This window comes from Rattus rattus, chromosome 4 (genome assembly GCF_011064425.1).
Source record: "Rattus rattus isolate New Zealand chromosome 4, Rrattus_CSIRO_v1, whole genome shotgun sequence".
NCBI classification, from domain to species: Eukaryota; Metazoa; Chordata; class Mammalia; order Rodentia; family Muridae; genus Rattus; species Rattus rattus.
In genome coordinates this window covers 87,470,531-87,491,705 of record NC_046157.1, presented here as the reverse complement: position 1 = coordinate 87,491,705, position 21,175 = coordinate 87,470,531, and the positions used below count along the sequence as shown (strand labels likewise).

The 21,175-nt window shown below is 50.3% G+C and overlaps 1 protein-coding gene across 4 annotated transcripts; it reads right to left on the bottom strand.

Annotated features, from left to right (window-relative positions):
• Positions 1-1,036: 1,036 nt before the first annotated feature.
• Hdgfl2 (HDGF like 2) lies at positions 1,037-20,545 on the bottom strand. 4 transcript variants are annotated; one of them, XM_032900734.1, is made up of 16 exons: positions 20,365-20,545; positions 18,036-18,112; positions 17,797-17,935; positions 7,081-7,281; positions 5,343-5,456; positions 5,200-5,271; positions 4,450-4,645; positions 4,302-4,377; positions 3,936-4,227; positions 3,500-3,603; positions 2,895-2,968; positions 2,700-2,770; positions 2,377-2,478; positions 2,038-2,248; positions 1,668-1,794; positions 1,037-1,306 (listed from the first exon to the last, which is right to left on the bottom strand). In XM_032900734.1, exons 1-16 carry the CDS (start codon positions 20,434-20,436, stop codon positions 1,198-1,200), a joined length of 2,037 nt encoding a protein of 678 aa, XP_032756625.1. In that variant the 5' UTR covers positions 20,437-20,545; the 3' UTR covers positions 1,037-1,197. The 4 variants fall into 4 exon arrangements, with proteins under 4 accessions (XP_032756625.1, XP_032756626.1, XP_032756627.1 ...); XM_032900735.1 differs by having other exon boundaries at positions 1,037-1,303; XM_032900736.1 differs by having other exon boundaries at positions 4,450-4,618.
• Between the last annotated feature and the right edge of the window lie 630 nt (positions 20,546-21,175).

Below are 21,175 nucleotides of genomic sequence, written 5' to 3'. Positions count from 1 at the left end.
AATTCACATCCTTGTTCCCCAGAACTAGAATGCACTAGAATGTGCAGCCACACTGAAGTAAACTCCCACAGCCACTTCTGATACTTAGTAGGGAGAAGAGCTGTGCAAAGCCACACAATTACATGCCAGGCTGCTGTGGGCCTGACTCAGGCCTGCTCTGCTGAGAAAACAAGTGTCATACACGTACCATTGCATGGAGACAGGGATGAGTTGACAGGCCCAGCATTGCTCTGAGTAGCTGTGGACTGTGCAGGAACATGGCCTGCAGCCTAGGGTTAAAGAGTGCACTGAGTGGGGAAATGGGCAGGTGATGGCTCATCTCTCTTGCCCCATGTACCCAAGATACAAGCAAGCAAGATGCTAGGGCACAAGGCACTGCCTCACTGCCAGGTCAAGGCCACAGCACAGCCTTCCCTGAACCCCAGCAGTGCTAGTGACCCCAACCTTCCAGCTCCTTTATCTGCACTCTTCGAAAATAACAATGTCCACAAGCTTCAGGGCTGGGCCAGCTGTGGCCAAGGAATGCCATGACAGAGACGGCAAGGAGCCTTTCCCTGTCCTGCTGTCAGCATCAGGGTGACACTATACTCGGTCACTGGCAAACACTGGGCTCAGAGCCTGCAGCTGAGCCTCATCACATCATGCCTGGTTATCGGTGGCTATCGATGCAGGTGGATACACTGGGAGGCATGTACCCAACTCCTGAGCCCACTGGGAACACAGAAGAGCGGGGAAGTCCCTGCTCAAAACCACACAGTGAAGGAGGCTGGGATGGTGCTGACTGCAACACTCCAGACCAGAGGCTGAGCTGCACCAGAGGCACTATGCTGGTGCCACCTGGGGGTCCCTACACGGCTGGTGACCTCTCCTGTTGGGTTGTCCTTAGTGTCTGCTTCACTCATGCTGGTAGAACAGGCCACTTACCGTAGGAAGCGCTCTCCCAGCCTGTGGGTATGAGGTGGCCAGCACCTAAGCCCTATGTCAGGCACAGCCCTGGCCCTAGCCTTGTGTATTTCACATCAGGACACCGAGCCAATAAAAGCTGTTTCTTTTTCATTACAAAATTCTTTATAGCCATTTCATGTCAATTGAAATCACAGAACTAGGCAGAAAAGCCCAGGCCACAAATACAAACAGCGCAGCACTTCCCTGGGAGGCTGGGGACAGACATGGCACCATGGCCACAGTGGCTGGAGCTCAGCTGTCCTCATCATCATCATCGGCAGACTCAGAGGCCAACTGCGTCCTCTCATGGTCCTGATGCTCATTCCCAGGCCTGGCGGGGTCAGAGCTGTCCTGTGGGCTGCTGGGGGCATAATGAAGGTGGGTAAGCATGCAGTTGCCTGGTGTTGCCATGGGGCCATTGGGTGGGTGGACAGCCAAGGAAGGGTAACACCTGTGTCAAAGGCACCTGTGCCTTGTGTGGCCTTCCTGACCCTCCCCAGTCCAACTGTAGCTCAGTCTGGTGGCCAGTGCTCATGCTGGTTTCTGAAGGGCCAATCCTAGACAGTCAGCAGGAAGTTCTTTCCCAGAGCACCGGCAGCTGGCAGCCTGGGGTGGCCTGATGTGGGCCAAGGTCACAGTGTGGGCCAGCCAGCCCCAGCATGTGTTAGGGGTAGGGTGAGGGCTCTAGTGCAGGGAATGCACCTGATGTCCCAGGGACTCACTCATGCAGCTCTTCTGAGGAGCCACCCCTGGGGCCATCCTCCAAGTCCTGCCCGTCTTCCTGTGCTCCATCTTCCGTGTTCTCTCCCTTCTGGGATGCGGCTTCACCATTCACAGGTGCTGACCGATCTAGAGACAGAGGTTCATTATGAACACATAGCTTACCTTTCATTACAACCTTCCTCACCCAGCTGTGGCCAAATTTACAAGCAGTTCAAGTGCATGTAGGCGCCATGACCCAAAGAGCACTTCCAGCACCCCATTTCTAGCACCCAGTGGAGCTTGAACACAGCTGACCCAGAGGAGTCTGGCAAGCTTGCTGGGGACAAACATGGCACTGTTCCCCTGCCCTCTGGTGCAGGCGGCCCTCACCAGTGCTGGGCTCATCCTCCGCCAGCTCTCTGGGAGCCTGCTCCCCAGGCTGTTCCTCCACCTTCTCGCCATCGGCCCGTTCCTTCTCAGCTCCAGCTTTGTTCACCTTCTGGAGAGCCTCAACTTTCGGCCCCAGGACCCTCGACTTGAGCCGGGTGTAGACCTCTGCTGCCTTCGCCATCACATCCTTGTTGGCCTTGTACCGGCGAATCTGGCCACCAGGAGGCCAGGCTTAGCAGGGCCAATGGTTGTGCTCCATCCCTTTCTCACCCCCTTCCACCTCCCCTTAGACACCACCACCATCTCCTAGATGCCTTGCCCTGGTGTCCCATGCTATACCTTCTTGAGCGTTGCTACCACATCTGTGTTCTTCTGAAGGATCTGAGAGGTTACCTGCAGGGTTCCCAGTTCTTCCAGTGCACTCAGACACCTCCTCACATCCTGCAAGGCAAGAATAGAGAGGCAGCCCTGGCTGTCTCCTAGAATGTTGCCTGCTGTTCCCAGGGGAGATTGCAAGGGAATCCCTGGAATACTATGAAACCCATTCCTCCACCCAGGGTACCCTGCCTTAGTTTCCCAAGACTTCCAAGGAGTCAGTAAGGAGGTGGCTGAGGAAAGCACCCATTTCAGGACAGCATGGGGCAGTGTAGCAGGCATCTTACTGGGTTGTCAACCTTCAGTGCAAATTTGATCTCGCTGTGTAGCTTTTGCAGTCTCTCCTCTACGGAAGGTTCTGAGCAGGAGAGATACTGGCTTGAGCAGGATGCTCTGGCTCCAGGTACAAGGTGGCCCAGTCCCTCTCACCACCACAGGTCTACATTGGAACCTTGAAACCCAGCACCATTGCTAGTGCTCACCTTTCTTCTTTTCCCCCTTCCTGTCCAGTGAGAGACCCTCTGACCGCTTCCGTGTCCGTTCCACCTTCACAGGCCTATGGAGAGGCTCCCATCAGACAGGCTATCTTGGGAGGCCCAAGGTGAGGACAGTCAGGCCAGGGGCCTGGGGCCCTCCTCTGCTTCTGTGCAGATGAGGAACACCTGGCTGACCATAAGAAATCCATTGAACATATCACAGTCTCTGCTGCGTGGCCACTATGGCACACTGCTGATGCCCATGGGCAACTCTGATTGGCAATAGTTGGGAATGTACTTAGGGAAAAAATATGAGCTGCATTTCACTACTTGCAGGCTAAGTTAAAGCCACTGGGTTGGGGCATGGTGTCCTCTGGATGCTGTAGATACTTGTTGGATTGCTCTTAGAGGTTCTGGACATTGTTACTGACCTCCACCCACTACAGGCCAGCAGCTCCTAGTCTGACAGCTACACATGGCCCAGGAGAGACTCCTACAGTAAATCAGGGGTGAGGAAAGTCCTGAGGCTGCAACCTCAAGGTTTGAAACCCTTGGATGAGTGTGGTTCTGAGGCTAAATTCATAGGTCCAGGGCTCAGGACAGATGCTGACCTGGCTCTTGGCTTCTCGTCTGGCCGCCCTCTCTTCTCCTTCTGCCCAGGCTTCCTTGCAGACTCTGAGCCTGGCAGTTGGGACTTCTTGGCTAACTTCTTCCCCTACAGTGAACAGCCAAAGGATAGGTTGTTGCCTCAGAAGTTTGCCCCCTACTCCCATCATTTATTCTACAGAGCTGTGGGCCCTGCCACCCCCATCCAGCATATTTGGACAATGGCTTTCCTGGCCTTTAGGAAGTGTGAAAGGCAGATCTCCATGTGAGAGACAAGCCCTGTACTCTGGAAGAACCCTCAACTGGCTATCCCTACTTTCTAGGCCTAGGGTCCTATCGTTATCTCCAACACCCGGGATGAGGCCCAGTACCCAGGTGTTCAATAGAGTAGGGCCCAGGGTCAGTATCTGGGGCCTCGGGTGAAGAGGGGGCACCACACACCTCTTTCCCAAGCTCCCCCTCGGGCTCTGAGTCAGAGGAGGATGGTGTGCCCCGGCCCCGAGCCTTGCGGCTACGCTTCTTCACAGGCTCCTCGTCCTCCAGCTCCTCCCCACTGCTGCCCCCACGCTCTGCCCGCTCCTTGCGCCGCTCCTTCTCTTCCCTCTCCTGCTCTCGAAGTCTCCGGAGCTCTTCCTCCTGCTCCCGTCGCCTCCGAGCCTCCAGCTCGCGCCTTCGCTCCTCATCACGCCTCTTCCATTCACTGATGCGGTCCACCTCACCACTGTCACTGTCACTGGGATGGAGAGTCTATCAGTGGGGGTCCCAGCACACTCTGCAGGGGCCCCCATATCACTGGCTGACACCCACCTGTCACTGCTGGAGGTGGAAGGTGGTCGTTCTGGCTTTGATCTCCGCCCTCGGGGTTTGGGGGGTGGCTTCTCAGCTGTGGAAAAGGAGGGTTGACCTTCTCTCTCCATGCCTCCCAGGGCTATATCGAGGCAGGCTCAGGCCTTACCTGGCTTTCTGCCTCGAGGGGGTTTCTTGATGGACACATCTGAATCTGAGGCGGATGAGGAGGATGAGGAGGAGGACGACGACGGAGACGGCTGTGCTGTAACCACAGGCTCCTCCTTGGCCCCATCTGAGTCGGCTCTGGAGTCTGAATCTGAGGCTGACGGCACCTTCTGGGGACAGGCAGAGCCAGTAGGGTGCTAGAGCCCAAAATGGAAGAGGAACCACACAGGGTGGGAGGGTGATGGCAGAAGTGGCTGCAGTCCCCAAGGAATACAGTTCTGTGACTCATCCACAGCAGAAACATGGGTCCTGGGCACCCTGGGGGCTCCCGAGGAATAGGACCAGGGCCAAGCCCAGGGGTTTTCCATGGCAGGTGGACACTGAAAACCGCATAGAAGGCCTGGGCTGCTATGCTCTTCCACAGCAAGCCACAGTACAACATTCACAGTCCACATCACATACACAGCCAGCCACAGATACACAAACTCACCTGCACATGCATAAGCAACCTTGTAAACACAAATCCTCACACTCCCAATGTGTACACACAGTACACATGATCCTTTATGCCACAACGTTCCATCAAATAGGACCCGATTTTCCAATTGTGGTAATGTGGTCCCCTGGGAGGAGCAGCAGTGACCCACAGGCCACAGGGACATCACCACATACCTGGGTACCCAGGCATCACTGTCATAAAAGGCCCCTCTTGATGCCAATAGCTGCTTAGGACCCAGGGCAGCACCCTTACCTTCTTTTTGCGTCCTCCCAGAGGAGCCCGCCGTGGAGCCCGGGCTATTGTCTTCTTCTCTGGGGTAAAATCCTGGGTGGAGACATGAGTGTCAGGGGTGCTGCTGCCATGCCAGGCTGCCCTGGCGGCTGGTGTTTGCTCACCTGGTCACTGGTCTTCTCTGACTCAGATGGGCTCTCAGAGTCCTCTTCCGATGGGGAAACACTGGCCTGATCCAGGTCGCTGGAGGCCTTTCTAGCTCGTTTAGAGACTGACATCTGGAAGACAGGGTCAGGCTGAGTCAGTAGCTAGACAACCCACATGGGACATGAGCCACACACCACAGATCCCACTACTAGGAGTTCCCTATCCTTTGAGTTTTCAGAACTAAAGATGGGGGGCAAGTGCTAGGGGTTTGGGGAGGATAGTGTATGATGGGGCTGGAACTTTAATGGTGAGAACTGTACCCCAGAATGCCTCATTTTATGTTATAAACTCTAGGTCAAAAAGAAAACAGTGATATAGACAGACAAACAGAAGGTCTCAGTAGAACTGACACACAGAGAGAGTAGGCTGTAGGACTGACAGGCCCACAGAAGGAACCATGAAGAGGCAGCGCAGCTTACTATGGTTGAAAGGTACTCATCGACATGGTCAAACAGTCTGTGAAGAATAGGGGTCAGCAGCAAAAGCATCGACTATGCAAGCCTGAGGATCTGTGTCCCACCATCAGGAACCCTTATAGAAAACCTACATCATGGGTGAGAGCAGCAGCTCCATGGTTACAGCACTGGTTGCTCTTACACAGGCTCCGTGGTTCCAAGCACCAACATGGTAGTTCACAACTGTCTGTAACTCCAGTTCTATGGAATCTGATGCCTCTTGTTTCCACCGGCACCTGCACTCATGTGCACCCTCTCCCAAGGCTCAAATACATACCCATGATGAAAAACACATTTTAAAAAGGGGCCGGGGCTTGAGCAATGACTCAGCACTTAAGATCACTGGCTGCTGTCAAGAGGATCCAGGCTTGGTTCCCAGCTAGCACAAGGCTGCTCACATCCATCAGTAACTACAAAGCCAGGAGTGGTTACACATACCTTTAATCACAGCACTAAGGAGGAAGAGGAGGCTAGTATAAAAGTTTGAGGCAGGCCTGATCCACATAGTGAGTTCCAGGATAACCAGGGCTACCTAGTGAGACCTGCCTCAAACAAACAAAACAAACAAACTTTGTCCCAGGAGATCTGATACCATCTCTGGCTTTGGGTATCAGACATAGAATGAATGAGGTGTACAGACATAAATGGTGTGCAGTTAAAACACCCAGGTGTAGAAAATAAAGTAAGAACTGCTCCGTTCCCCCTAAATCCAAACAAACAAAAAGCAAACCCATATCTGTAACCCAGAACCAGGGAGGCAGAGACAAAGGGTCCCCAGGCTCACTGGCCACCTAGTAAAACTGGTGAGCTCTCAAATGCAGGCAAGGAAAGACTCACTCAAAATACAAGATGTAAAACAATTGAGGAAGATGCCTCATGTCAATCTCTACACACAGAAATAGACATGTGGACATAATCACATATTCACAGATTAAAAATGCCACTGAGAGTCATACCCCTTGAAGAAGTTCACTTCAAGGTATCTGAATTTTACCTCAATTCTTGTTAAGAATGAGTAGTGAGGCAGGCGTGGTGGTGCATACTCATGACCTCGGCACTCCAAGAGGCTGAGGCAGGAAGATTATAAGTCTCAGGCCTGACTGGGCCTGACTATATACTAATACAGTGAGGAGGCCCTGTCTCAAAACAAACAGCAAAAACAATTCCTATTGAGAGGGGTTGGAGAGAGCAAGGGGCCACCAAGGAGACAGGTCTGGAATAGCCACCCTCTTCACACTACCTTCAAGACTGGCGTCTTCCGCTTCAGGCCACTGTGATCACTGTTCTTGTCAGAGTCAGAGTCGCTCTCCGTCCTGCCACTGGTGGCTGTGGTGGTCACAGCTGTCACAGTCATGACCCTCCGGGCTTCTTTTTCCTTGTCTGCGTCACTGCCACCACCCAGGTCGGCTTCAGGGGCCTCACTGTCAGAGGAGCTCACAGGCTGGTGTTGGGGTGACAGATATGTCACCAAGGGGCCAGGATAGACTTCCTAGCCCCATGTTAACTGGGCAGACAGCATCCAATGCTGGGAATCCAAACTCAGGGTTTGGCTACCTTATGAGTTGGGAAACTCAGACAGTTGAATGGTGTAGGAAGATAGAGGGGCAAGTACTTGGCTCAGTGCCTCAGTTTCCATCTGAGCAAGGAGAGTCACAGCTTTTGGCCTCATGAGGATGTTGCAGGTAGCAAAGTGAACAAGGCAGCATGCAGACCACAGCAAGTAGTAATAAAAACTGTGGGGTTTCTTTACTTTGTGTGTGTGCTACTGAGAACTGAATACAGGGTTTCAGGCATGTTAGGCAAGCATTCTCCCACTGAGCTACAACCCTGGCTCCTTCTTTACTTTCTATGTCAGATAGGGCACTATGAAGCCTGGCTGGTCTGGGATTCACTTTGTACAGCCTGTGCTGGCCTTCAAGTTGTGTTGGGAAGACAGGTCTGCCTGAACAGGCCTGGCTTGGCTCTATTTCAAGCTGTTCTACAACTGTGAGAAGAAAGCTGGCCCCAGAGACACTGCTGAACTTGCCACCCTCACAATGCCTACTCAGGCAGCAGCCACAGTCCAGCCACACTACAAGCTACGTATGAATTGACTGCAATTGGTCTCCTGTCCAATCCAAGAGCTGAGGACCTAGGGACAGGCTCCTAAACACAGGGACTAGAAAGACAGTGAAGACTGAGAAATGAGAAGCTGCTGTGAGGACTGTGAAGCGAAGGATTTGTATTGAGGCCTCAGAAAGGCTCAGAGTTGGTAAAGCAAGGTGGGCAAGATGTAACTTACAAGTGTTACAAGGGAATGAACGCTCCCTCAGCAAAAGAAAAATGCTGGGAGGGCCAGGTTGTATATAGAGATGGAAAGTATGGTGAAGAGACTGAGGATGACTGGGGCCAACTCACACACTAACTTAATGAGGCACTGCAACTATTGAGCAGGTGGCTCAAGAAGTCTCAGGATGAAGGGAGAATGTGTGAGCCCCAAACATGTTGAGCTCCCCCTCACTCATCCAACACACACTATAGGGCACCTACTATGACAGGTAAAAGCCATGACAATAGTGGACCTCCACCAGCACAGCCATACCCAGAACCTGTCACTGTAATTCCACATAACTGTGACCTGAGGGTAGGGGTAGAGTGGGGCAGTTGTTCATTTTTCAAGGACCATGTCTGGAAAGAACTCAAACTTCCATCAAGTAAGGAGTGAAAAAGATGTGGTACGGTCAGAGATAGTGAGCATGGCCAGTGTGGCCACTGCTGTGACTGTGTAGGCCAAAAATCCCAGTGTGTGGCAAGTGGGGGCAAAAAATCAAAGCCTTCCCTGGATATTTGGTTGTTCTAGGCCAGCATGGGTTACACAAGATGATGTGGGCCTGTCTACCGCAGGTGAATCTGGGTGAAAAAGCAGAATGCCAAAGGGCAGGCATTCAGACATAGCACTGTGGCACTGTGGGATGGAGAGTGCTGCAGTCAGTGTGGTAAAAGCTGCACCAGCCGCAAATGCACCAACACTGTTAAACAGGAACTACAGAGTGTACAGTTTACCTTATGCTTTAGAGGTGGCCAAGTGTTGTTCTCCTGCTACCTGCTGCTAGGATTGCAGGCCTGGACCTTATGTGCGGCTCTGACCATTCTGTCTTTTGCTTCTTTGAGGCAGAGTCTCTCTATGTAGCCTTGGTTGTGCTGGAACCACTATGTAGACCAGGATAGGCTGGCCTTGAACTCACAGAAATCTACCTGCCTCTGCTTCTAGAGTGCTGATCATTCTTATATGCCCACGAACCTAGTCTTTAGGGTCAGGGAGAGGACTCAGTTGGTAAAGGCACTTGTTGTCAAGCCTGGTGACCTGAGTTCAAGCCTCACAATGCATATGGTAGAAGGAGACGAACTTCACAAGCTGTCACCTGACCTCTACAGGCATTATGGCATGCAGCAGCCCCCATCCCCAAATACATTATATTGGTGTGATTTTAAAAAGGACAAAAATGAACTTGGGGGAAAAGGTTTATTTATTTATTTTTGTTATAGCTTGTTTACTATCCAGGGAAGCTAGAGCAGAAACTCCAGGGAGCTGGAGGCAGAAGTCAATGCAGAGGCCATGGAGGATGCTTTTTACTGGCTTATTCCCCATGGCTTGCTCAGCCTGCTTTCTTATGGAACCCAGGGCCACGAGCCTAGTAGGTGGGCTCTCCCACATAAATCACCAACCAAGAGACTGGCATAAAGACATGCCCACAGGCTAATCTGGTTGGGGAGATTTTCTCAATTGAAGTAGGTTCCTTTTCCCAAATGACTGTATCTTGTGTTAGGTTGACGTAAACGCCCAGCATAACTGACCTCTTGTTAATTTGTCATATAAACACATCACTATTTAACTTTCTTTCCCACAATATGTTAGTATTAATATCACAATATAAAACCAAATAACTTTATAAGTACCAGTCTTTAAAAGTTTAGCTTTAGCAGGTGTGGTTTCCAAAGTGTTAACCTCAGAGGCAGAGGCAGGTCCACCATCTGCACTGCTTTCAACATTGTTCTATTCCAGGTGCCCACAGAGCAGCCAACTGAGCTCTGTGCCCGCATGCAATGGACTTCTCAGCCCAAAGCTCCCAAAGTTCAAATGCTATCACAATCCTCCCTAAAACATATGGTCGTGTCTGTCATCAATACTCCACTCCTGATACCAATGTGTCCTATTTTGGATTTCTATTGCTATGATTTAAAAAGCCATGAACTTGGAGAGGGAAGGATTTATTTCAGCTTACAGCTCATCATCCAGGAAGTCAGGACAGGAATTTAAGGCATGAGCTGATGCAGGGTTCATAGAGGAGTGTTATTTATTGGTTTGCTCAGCTTGCTTTCTTATTGTATCCAGGACCACTAGCCAAAGGGTGACAACACCCACAGTGAGCTGGGCCTTCCCATATCAATCATCAATCAAGAAAATGCCTACAAGCCAATCTGTTGGGGATATCTTTGCAAGTGAGGCTCTTCCCAAATGACTCTACCATGTCAGGCTGACAAAAACCATACATAGATACAGATGTAAATCTTAAGAACCTGGTGTTTGGGGGCTGGAGAGATGGCTCAGCGGTTAAGAGTACCCGACTACTCTTCCAGAAGTCCTGAGTTCAATTCCCAGCAACCACATGGTGGCTCACAACCATCTGTAAAGAGATCTGATGCCCTCTTCTGGTGTGTCTGAAGATAGCTACAGAGTACTTATATATAATAAATGAATAGATCTTAAAAAAAAAAAAAAAAAAAGCACTGACTGCTCTTCCAGAGGTCCTGAGTTCAATTTCCAGCAACCACATGGTGGCTCACAACCATCTGTAATGAGATCTGATGCCCTCTTCTGGCCTGTAGGTGCACATGCAGGCAGAAAAGCTGCATGATGTATACATAATAAAAAATAGAAAAAAAAAATAGATATTTTGGGGCTGGGGATTTAGCTCAGTGGTAGAGCGCTTGCCTAGCAAGCACAAGGCCCTGGGTTCGGTCCCCAGCTCCGAAAAAAAGAAAAAAAAATAGATATTTTCTATTAAAAAAAAAAAAAAAGAACTTGGGTGTTTGAAGAGATACTTCCTTGGGGTGACTGCAGTGAGCATGAAGGACCGGGGATGGGGGCCTGCAGAGGCTAAGAAAAAAAAAGCTATGGAGCAGATCCCCAGAGCATGGATGAGAACAGAAATGAGCTGCAGCTAGAGACAGGAGACCAGAACAGAGAGATGAAGACGTCCAGGTCTCCCAGGTGCTTGCCCAGGCACATAAACTCACGCTGCATCACAGAAACACAGGCCAGACCTATTCATTATCTAGCATGTAGGAGGCAGAGACAGTAGGATCCACAGTCTGAAGTCACCTTCAGCTATAAAGGGAATTTCAGCTAGCCTGGGATATGCCTGTCCCTGAGATATCCTGTCTCAAAAGCAAAGGAAGGAAGAGAAGGGAGAGAGGCAAAGAGGGTGGGCAGCAGGGCTGGCAGAAGCTCTCCAGCCTCCTTCATAAAGTCCTGCATCCTGGGTGGGGAGAAGGAAAAAAAGAAAGTCCTGCATCTTTTCTAACTGACAGTAGAGACTGAGTCCTCAGTACAGACCCTAGCCCAGGCTAAAGACCCCACCAAATGAAAACCAGGTGCTGGCCCAGCCCGGCTTCTCCATGAAGAGAACCTTTGTCCTCACAGTTGCTTGTGTGGCCAAAGGGCTGTGCCACAACCCCGCCTGAACCATTTTGAACTGTGTGATACTTAAGTAGGTGAATCCTAAAGCAAATGTACTGAACGGGAAAAATAATGGGCTGGGTGGACCGAGACACCACCTTCCCAAGGTAGGCACAGGGCCCTGACTCTATTCTCTCATCCTCCCAAACAACGACAGCATGATTGCTTTCCAAGAAGACAATGCCAAGTGGTTTTCATGAAAGAACAGGGCAACATCACACCATGGACAACCACTGTTCATAGATAACACAGTCAGGGGCTTTCGGATCTTGCAGGACAAGCACACAAGCCAGAGAAGTTGTGCATCAACTACACAACTCAGTAGGTCAGAAAGACCTGTAGCACAGGCCCAGGCCCACTGTGGCCTTGAAGTCTGGACAATGGACAGATGCCATAGTGGGATGGGGGTTGGGGAGAATGTTTGCTGTTCAAGTATGAGGACTGGAGTTCAAACCCTCAGAACCCATACGAAAGCAAAACATATTGCACACAGCAAATCAAGGCATGCCTACCAAGATAGGAAAATCTCTGGGAGCTGGCAGGCAACCTGGCCTACACAGAACAAAAGACCATGCCTCAAGTAAGGTGGAAGGGGAGGGCTGACACAGAGGCTGTCCTCTCACCTCTACATTTGCACAATGGTATGCATGTGACACAAGACTCTGTCTCCAATACAACAGGACACCACTAGCAGCATTATTCCTCAAAGTGGAGCATCATGGCATCCTAGTACTGTTATTCTTGTACACAGGAGGCTGGAGCAGGAGAATTGTAAGTTCCAGGCCAGCCTGGGCTACATAATGAAACCTTGTTTCAAAACTCAGAAATAAAAATAGACAGCAGTTCAGTGTCTGTCTGGACAAGAAGGGACCACAGCAGCACAGTCCAGCCCACCTGTGTATCCTGGAGAACACTGTGATAGCTAATTTTATGATATATGAGCCTCAACTGAGAAATTGCCTCCATAAGATCTAACTGTAGGGAGCCTGTAGGGCATTTTCTTAATCAGTGATTGATGTGGGAGGGCCCAGCCTTCTGTGGGTGGTACCATCCCTGGGCTGGTGGTCCTGGGTTCTGTAAGAAAGCAGGCTGAGCAAGCCAGTAAGCAGCACCCTCCATGGCCTCTACCTCCAGGATCCTGCCCTTTTTGAAGTATAAGCTGAATTAAACCCTTTCTCTCCAAGTTGCTTTTGGTTATGGTGTCTTATCACAGCAATAGAAACCCTAAGACAGTGGCTATGCCCAGTTTTCACTGAGTACTGACTGCACACTGCCATAACCCTGGGGGGTCTGGCAGGAAATTAGAGGCAAGCACCATGTAGGTGTGGTAGAGACCCAGGGCTTGATGGGACTCCCCATCAGCAGTGGTGCCTCTACACCAGGTTTCTCTTTTCCAGCAGTCTGTGGGCTTACGTACTAGTTGGAAGGGAAGGATGCCTAGCATCAGGAGTCTGCCTTCTGCATCCAGCTTACTTGCTAACTAGCTTGAGAGTTCTGGACAGAAGCCAAGCCTGGGATTCCCATTCCTCATCCCAGCATCTGAGAGGCTGAACTGAGTTCGTAACTGAGTTCAGCCTGGGATGCATGGTAAGAAAACAAAAATATTACAGGACTGGTGATATGGCTCATTGGGTAAAGGTACTTGCCACCAAGTCTGATCACCTGAAGTTTGATTCTTAAGCTCCACATTGTAGAAAGAACCAATCACTGCAAGTTGTCCTCTGACATCAACATACATGTGTGTGTTTATATAAATCATAACCAAAAAGTAACTGAACAGCAATGATGAAAAATAGGTGTGCCTAGAATGCGCCAAGCTCAACTGTTGCCACTTAGGAGTGGGTCACCTTGCTTTCTGAGGCAAGGCTAAAGTGCCTGGAGCTCACTGAGGCTCACTGAAATGAAGCTGGCTGGCCAGGAGCTCAAAGGATCCCCTATCTCTGTCTCCCTAGTGCAGAGATCAAGCCCACACCATATCTGGCTTTATGTTGGTGCTGGCCTTGGGTCCTCCTGATTTCATGACAACCATTTTACCAATTGAGCCATCTCTTTAGATCAGTAGGACCCCTTTGGACCCCTTTATGGTCACACTTACAGTCATGAGTGACTGTGGGTCTCACACCTCTAACCTTATGCTTGGGAGGCTGAGGCAGGGCAGGCACAAGCTTGGCACCAGCCAGAGCACTGCTTGAGCTCTTCTGGTAAAAAAAAAAAGTCCACCTTATCAGAGAGCTAGTCTGTCCCACCTGCAAAAACACTGAGCCAGTGAAAGTGCTCATGAGTAAAGATGCTGGCTGTTAAGCCTGAGCTGAGTTTGATCTCTAGAACCCACATGTGGAAGAACATAAACTTCCACAGTTGTTCTCTTCAGAAGTACACCCAGACACACATGCATATAACTAAAAAACATGCATGTAAACAAACAAACAGCACTACAGTTGAGTGGCTTAGTTTAAGTCTGAGTGGTGTCAGAGCACAAACAGTCTGGGTATCTAGCCATATAATGAAGTACTCCCCACTGAGGACCACAGCAGGGCTGAAAGAAACGTCTCAAAGGTGCTGTGGCCATCCGACATCCTGGCTGTGAGAAGGAAGAAACAGATTAAAGCTAGGGGTCATCTCAGTCCTTGGAAAGTGGAGGCAGGAGGATCAGGATTTCAAAGACATCCTCTACTAGTGAGTTTGAGGTTAGCCTGGACTGCATAATAAGACCCTGTCTCAAAACCAAACCAAACTACCCAAAATGGTTCAAAGAGAGGGTTATGTGGATAAAACCCCCCTTCTCAGGAACCAGGAGGACATGAGTGTCATAACTGTAAGGGTTTGTGACCAAGACACAAGAGCTTACCAAGCAGTTAGCCTAGCAAAGACTACAAGCTTCTAGTGCAGAAAGCCCTGCTTCAGCAGTAGTGGAGAGTCACAAAGGAAGATACTTATATTCTGCTCTGGCTTCCTCTGCATGTGCATACATCATACACACAAACAACTCCCCCAAAAAGCTGAGGCTGGTTACTGTTAGTAAGAACCAACAGCCAAGATCCCTGCTGAGTGAGCAAAGCTTAGAATCAACAGAAAGCTGGAGTTGGGAGAGACTGCCGAGGGGTTATGAACACTGGCTGCTCTTGCACAGAACCTTGGTTCAGTCCTAGCACTTGGCCCAGTACTGCTGCCCCTTTGTTCTGTGCTCTCACTGGACCTGGAGCGGGCATGAAGACTTCAACATTCAGAACAATTCTAGTGAGTTTGTGGACCATATATCCCATGGAACACTCTGTAAGCAACACATCATTGGTGCCAAGAACCATGTGTGCATGTAAATGAATGTGGCTGAGAAAAGGTCAGAGGTAAGTTTAACAACCAGTTTAAAACATATGCTATCTGCAGGGCCAATCACAGGACAGGTGAATCAGATCTGTCTATTCTCTGACTAAGGCTGATAGCATATTCTCAAAGAACTTCTTAAATTGGGGAAAATTTGTCAAATAGAAAAGTGAGAAACCAAAACCAAAACAAAACAAAACTCACATCAAAACAAAACTAGCACTCACATGCTGTCTGATGACTCCAGTGCCAGGGGATGTGGCAGCCTCTTTTGGCCTCCTCAGGCACCAGGCATGCACACAGTACACTTATATACATACATGCAAGCAAAACAACCATACACATAAAATAGAAAGTTTTGTGTAGTTTTTAGTGAGGTAGAAAGGCACTGCAGCAGGATGGTTCCCCACAGAACAATGCTCTTTCTGAATGTGAAGTCTATATTTCTGTCTGACTTATAAAATTAAGCTAAAATTTTTAGGGAAGAGATAGCTCAATTGTAGCCAGTCTTTTACTACTTTGTGGGTTCTTCTTTTTTTCCACCCTTTATCCCCCCAGTTTCATCCCCTATTGCTAGATAGGAGAGAAACAAGAGATCGCGATCCCTGAATCTACTTACTTTCTTCTTATTTCTTCTTTTGAGCAAGACTACTAAAAACTGCAGTCAACTCCACTGAGCGACCACCAACCACCAACCCCACCTCTTAGGACCCTAGCATTTATATATAATCTCTGAAAAGGTCCCAGAATTCCAAATACCACACAATCACAGAGATTATCTATCTGCTGCTGGTGAAACCATTTTTTTTTTTTAACAGAAACCAAAGTTCCAGAATTGTCACTACACTCAGTTTCCCATAAAACCATGCTTCTGAAGGCCTGTGTACACACTGTCAAAAGTATCTATCTTGACAATGTTTGGAAGGACCACTCTAGGGTGGCACAGGACCTTTTTGTTTGACTCAAGGTATGACACTATGTACAGCCCAGGCTGACCCTGTACTCTAAGATAAGAGTCTTCTGTCTCAGCATCTCTAAATGCTGGCATGACAGGCCCATCTACCTTCCATACTCATGCCTTCTAGGTCATGGAACCCCAGGGTAGTCAGAGACTCTAAGAGCTTCCAGCCACTCTGTCTCAGGAGGCATGTGGATGGATGGCTGGTACTAGCACTTGATGTTTGAGTCTTGTTTCCTTGAGGGCTGCATTTGTTTGCATGGTGCCCACAAGCCATGAGTATCCAAGAAATATTAAATATAGTGATGATTTATCAGCAGGCAATGGGCTCAGGTTGTGAAACCAGAGAACGTTCAAACTAGTGCCAGAAGAAATCATGACATGATCTTCTTCAAGATCCCATGCCCAAGAAGAGCTCAGGAGAGATGCCCAAAGAACTACTCCACTCTCCCCAAATGGTACAGATGACAGACAAAAACTGTCACTGGCACACAGTGCATGTCCCCAGCTTCTCAAGAAAGGTGACCAAACAAGAAATGCTTGGGAGAAACCTGCTGTGTGAACAATTGCTGACTGCGTACTCAAGGCCAGGACTGGGTCCACGTCAGTGCCTGATTCTGGTCTTGGCAGGTGTCAACTCAACCGTGTCTGCTGCTCCCCAAGGAGACTTCTTTCAGCATGAGCCAGTTAGGGAAAGAGAGGTACCTGACTAGCTCAAGATTTCAAGGTCCAATCATGACTAGATTCTAAAAGAAGACTCCAATTTCTACCAGTAAAGTCAGGGTTGGGACTAATGCTCATCAACTCCTGCTTTGCTCACCATCAGCAAACCCAGGTGACCTTTTGGCTTGCTGTGATGGTGCTCCCTTTGACTACCTCCTAACTGGATGACCATCCTTCCCAAGCTGGTGCTACTTTGCCACTCACTTCTCATTAAAACCTCTAGAGCAGGAATTGAGGTAATAGCTTACCCAGCAAAGTACCTATTGTACACAGGATTAAGGTTCCTGGCATTCCCAGAGATGCCACTTGTGAGCCTGGGTGCACAGTATACAAATAGGGTATCTTCTGAGCTAATTCAGCCAACTGAGTGAGCTAGGGGTTCATGAGAGACCGTGGCTCAATATGTAAGGTGGAGAGGAATCAAGGAAGACACTGATGTCAATCTCCAGCCTACAAAGATATGCATACACTATAAACATGCCAAGAAACCCCACTAGCACCCCAAAACAGAAGTCAAAGCAGCCCAATACCCTTCACTCTCATCTCACTCCAGAACAACCACAGAGGCAACCTTCTCCAGCCTTTCACAGTGGCTATCTATTGATTTCAATTCCAATTTTAAATTTTAGAAACTTTATTTGTTTAGTGTGGGCATGTGTGGAGGGAGACCTGAGAGTAACATACAAGAGATAGTTCTCTTCCCACCATGTGGGTATTGGGGAAGGTGCTCAGGTCACATCAGGTATAGAGTCTCACCAGCCCCTCTCTTCAATTTTTCTAAATTTCTTCTCTCCCCAGAAATTTCCAGACAGGCTCTTGACATTATTTCTCCTCTCTGACCGACCAGTAGTTATCACGTTCACGAACAACTGCTTACTCTACCCAAGCCACAGCCGAATGTTCAGGGATAAAGGAGGGCACTAGTTACAGGAAGCCTTTCACCTTTGAGAAGCATCTACCAGACTTGCAACACCCTGTTCAGAATCCAGGCTCATCCTTAGATGGTGGTCCCCATAGTGGACACTGGGTAGTAGCTAGACATATGTGGAGTCCCTGGAGTGGAATAAGCAGACCTATGATTCTGCTAAGCATTCTGTAGGGCCCAGCAATACACCCCAAAGAAAGATTCGATCCGCAGTACTGAAGAAAAGAGAAGCCATCCTGGAACTTTCTGAGGAAGCCCTGCCCCAGCAGCCTACTGATGCTCTACTGCTCACTTGTGCCCACGGACTCACCAGAGGCGCACTGTAGCTGGCGTGGGGGTTGTTCTGGATCTCCCAGAGCCCCTCATTGAAGCCTTTCCTCTTGTTGGGCTTTCCGTACTTGTCCTTGCACTTGTCATAAGGGAACAGGTCCTTGGGTCCCAAAAAGGCCCTAGAGGTAAGAACCATAGACCAGTTCCAGGTGAGCCAGGCCACCCTGTGAAAGAGGCCAGTCTGTGGGTGAACACCAAAAACCTGAAGGGAACACTTACGTTTCATGCGTTCCAAAGAAGAAAATGGGGTATTTGTTAGGTGGCGGCTTCACAGCACCATCAGCAATGTCATCGATCTGTAGTGAGAGGCAGGCTGGTTAGAGGGTTCAGGTGAAGGCCAGGTGGCAGTTTTATCCAGACCCAGAAAACCATCCATTTTCTTAAGGGCTGAAGGCGACACCATGGGGAGGCACAGCACCTTCCAAATAGAAGTCTGGAGATCTGAACTCAGGTCCACTAAGTTATAAGCTATCTCCTTGGCCCTTTAATTTGGAACTAATTTTTTTTTTTTGTTTAGACAGTCTCACTATATAGCCTAGCTGTCCTCAAACTATATACACAAAGGTAGCCTGTCTCCTAAGTATTGGAGATTGGGCATTGGGATTGAAGGTGAGCATAACCATGCCTAGCTATGAAACTTGCACCCTTATGTGCACCCTGCTAACCCATCTGCCACCCACAGTTCTTTCCACCAAGAAGAAAGCAGGGCCCCCATACAGGTACTTAAGCCAAGCCAGGCCCAGCATAGTTCCCTGAAGCCCCCTTCCCCCCGGAGGGTCCAGCTTCAACCCCACTCCCGGGACTCGCCAATGACTGCCCCTCTTGGAAAAAAGGCCCGGTCTGCTCTTGTCCCACAGATGAATCTGGCAGCTCTAGGGATGGAGAAGATGGGGGTTGGGCTGAAGGAACCAGGCCCAGAGCATCCCGGAAGTCCCACCCTCTTTGTGAAAGCCCATGGGCTCCAGGAGCTGTCAGTCACCTTCCCACAGGATGCTAGCAGCCCCTTCCCCTCCAATCAAGTGCTTGGAACTGTTCTCTCTGTGCTAGAGAAGGCTGAGAAAGGGGGAAGGGGCAAAGGGGGAGGGGGGGAAGGAACAAGAGCTTCATAGAGAGCAGAGGTAGACTAGGGAGGGCAGTGGTCACTGTAAAGTTTTCCTCCTCAGTCTCTCCACTTACAGTAGGATTCCCAGGGCTTACCCACCCACCTTACCCACTCCTGGGGGATTGCCGGATCCTCCCGGCATGCTCCCCAGCATCAGTCCTCAAGTCTCTTTGGTCCTACTAGCGCATACTCTGGTCCCTGGTGGCTGGATGCAGGATACTAGATGCACAAGCATCCTCAAATCTGCCTGGCTGAGGACTGCCTGGCTGCTTCTCCCAATGGTCCCACACTTCAGGAGCCTATGGGCTCCTCTGGTCCTGATCTCCTGGGCTGGTTCCTGTTCAGTGGCAACTTTATGGCCTTCCACTCCCACCCCCATGCAGACACAGCCAATCTAGCCTCTGCACTAAGACCTAGAGGCAACAAAAACTGTTTCTATGCAACTGAACATTTGCACCAGGACTTGCAACACCTGCCACCATCTGCACGAACAAAAATTCCTTCAGTCCTGATACATGGATGTAGCTAACTTCAGCCCTAGAGTGACCTCTGTCCTAAATCCTGGGGGCAACAGAAGTCTTTGGGTCCCTGTGTATGTGTCATCTTTTGCCAGGGCCAGAATTCTACCACTTGTGCATCCAGTCTCCAAACACACATGACCCCGGCTTCCTCAAACAGGAAACCCTAAAGCCTCCTATCCCCAGCCCGAAGCTGCCTGTTCCCAGGTGAGCTATATACAGACCACTGAGTCCCTTTAAGGGCCGGACTCCAGGTCCCCAGTAAAGCTTTCTTCCAACCCTTGCCCTCACTTCGGTCACGGAGATAAGGTCCCTTTCTCTGGGGCTTCATAGTGCTCCCCCATCCATCACACGCAGCCTCTCTGGCTGAGACTCTTCCCATCATTTGACCCTTCCACTCCAAACCCAAGGTGCCTATGCACCCTTAGAGCACCACTACATCCCTCAGATTCCACGATCCTGGGATCCCCTAAACACATTTTTGAACTCTGGTACACTGGTCTCTCAGGCCCTGGACACCAAACCAAGTGACATAGGTCCCGGAGGAGGTCAAGGATAGCACCATAGCCGTCTTTGCAGGACTGTGAGTCTCTGAGACTCAGGACCTCACCATGCAGGTTACTCAGACCAAAACACTGCCACACCTCAGCGCCAAAGGACCATGGGTCTCAGAGCCAGGATCCGGAACACAAGTCCCTCAGACCAGGACCTTCCCGAAGACGCTCCAGGCCCCCAGGCACTGTGGTCCCGGAGGAAGGAGATTTCTCAATTCCCAGAGAGCTACAGTGCAGCCACCTCAGCCTGCAACCTCTCCTCAGCCTGCCTTCGGCCTCCATTCCAGCCTCCCTACGTACGCCCGCCCGCCCGCGGCCCCTCCGCTCCCGGCCGTCAACTCCGCTGGGCCCGTCCACTCCACGCGCGGCCTCACCCGGGCCGGCCAGTGCGGGTAGCCCTTCATCTTGGCAAACACTAAGTCCCCGGGCTTGAAGGCGTGTGGCATGCTGTCGGCAGAGGCCCAGGCCGCGAGAAGCAGCAACGGCGGCGTTGTGAAGCAAATCCAGAAGCGGGAGTCGGACGCCTGAGGGGCGGAGGCGTCCGCAGGGGCGGCCGGCCGGCGTCTACTTATTGGGTTTAGCACGGCCGGAAGTCCCGCCCTCCCTTCTCTATGGGCCGCCGTCGCTGTCGCTCACGACCACAGAGCTGCGCGCGGACCAATAAAGGGAGGGGTTGGATCAGAGCTAGTTAACGGGATTGGATAACGGAGCAGAAGCCAAGGCCGTGGACAGAGGCTGTCGGATGTAAAAGACGAAAGGTTTAAGCGGCTACAGGGCAGAGCCTAGAGAGGAATGAGGGGAGGAGCTTAGGTTGGGGACCGTTCGGAGGCGTGGCTCGCAGTCAGGATATGGGGCGGGGTGAAGGGGATTAGCTGAATTAGGCGCAGAGACCAGGAAAAAGTTTAGATAGAAAGAGGGTGTGGCTTAAGAGCGGTTTGAGGCCGAGCCTGTGGGTGAAAGGAAGACTGAAACCAATACCAAGCCTCGATGGGGCTGGGCCTACGGAGGGCGGGACATACATAACAGTACAGAACAGGTCATTGGAGTTAGCCAGACGAAATATAACCAATCAGCGTAGAAGACGGAGTAACGAAAGAAACTGGAGCCCATTGGCTACAGCTCGACCAATGGCTGACATGAAGACAAGTTCAACAGAATTCAGCAAACTCCCGCCTGGAGCTGATG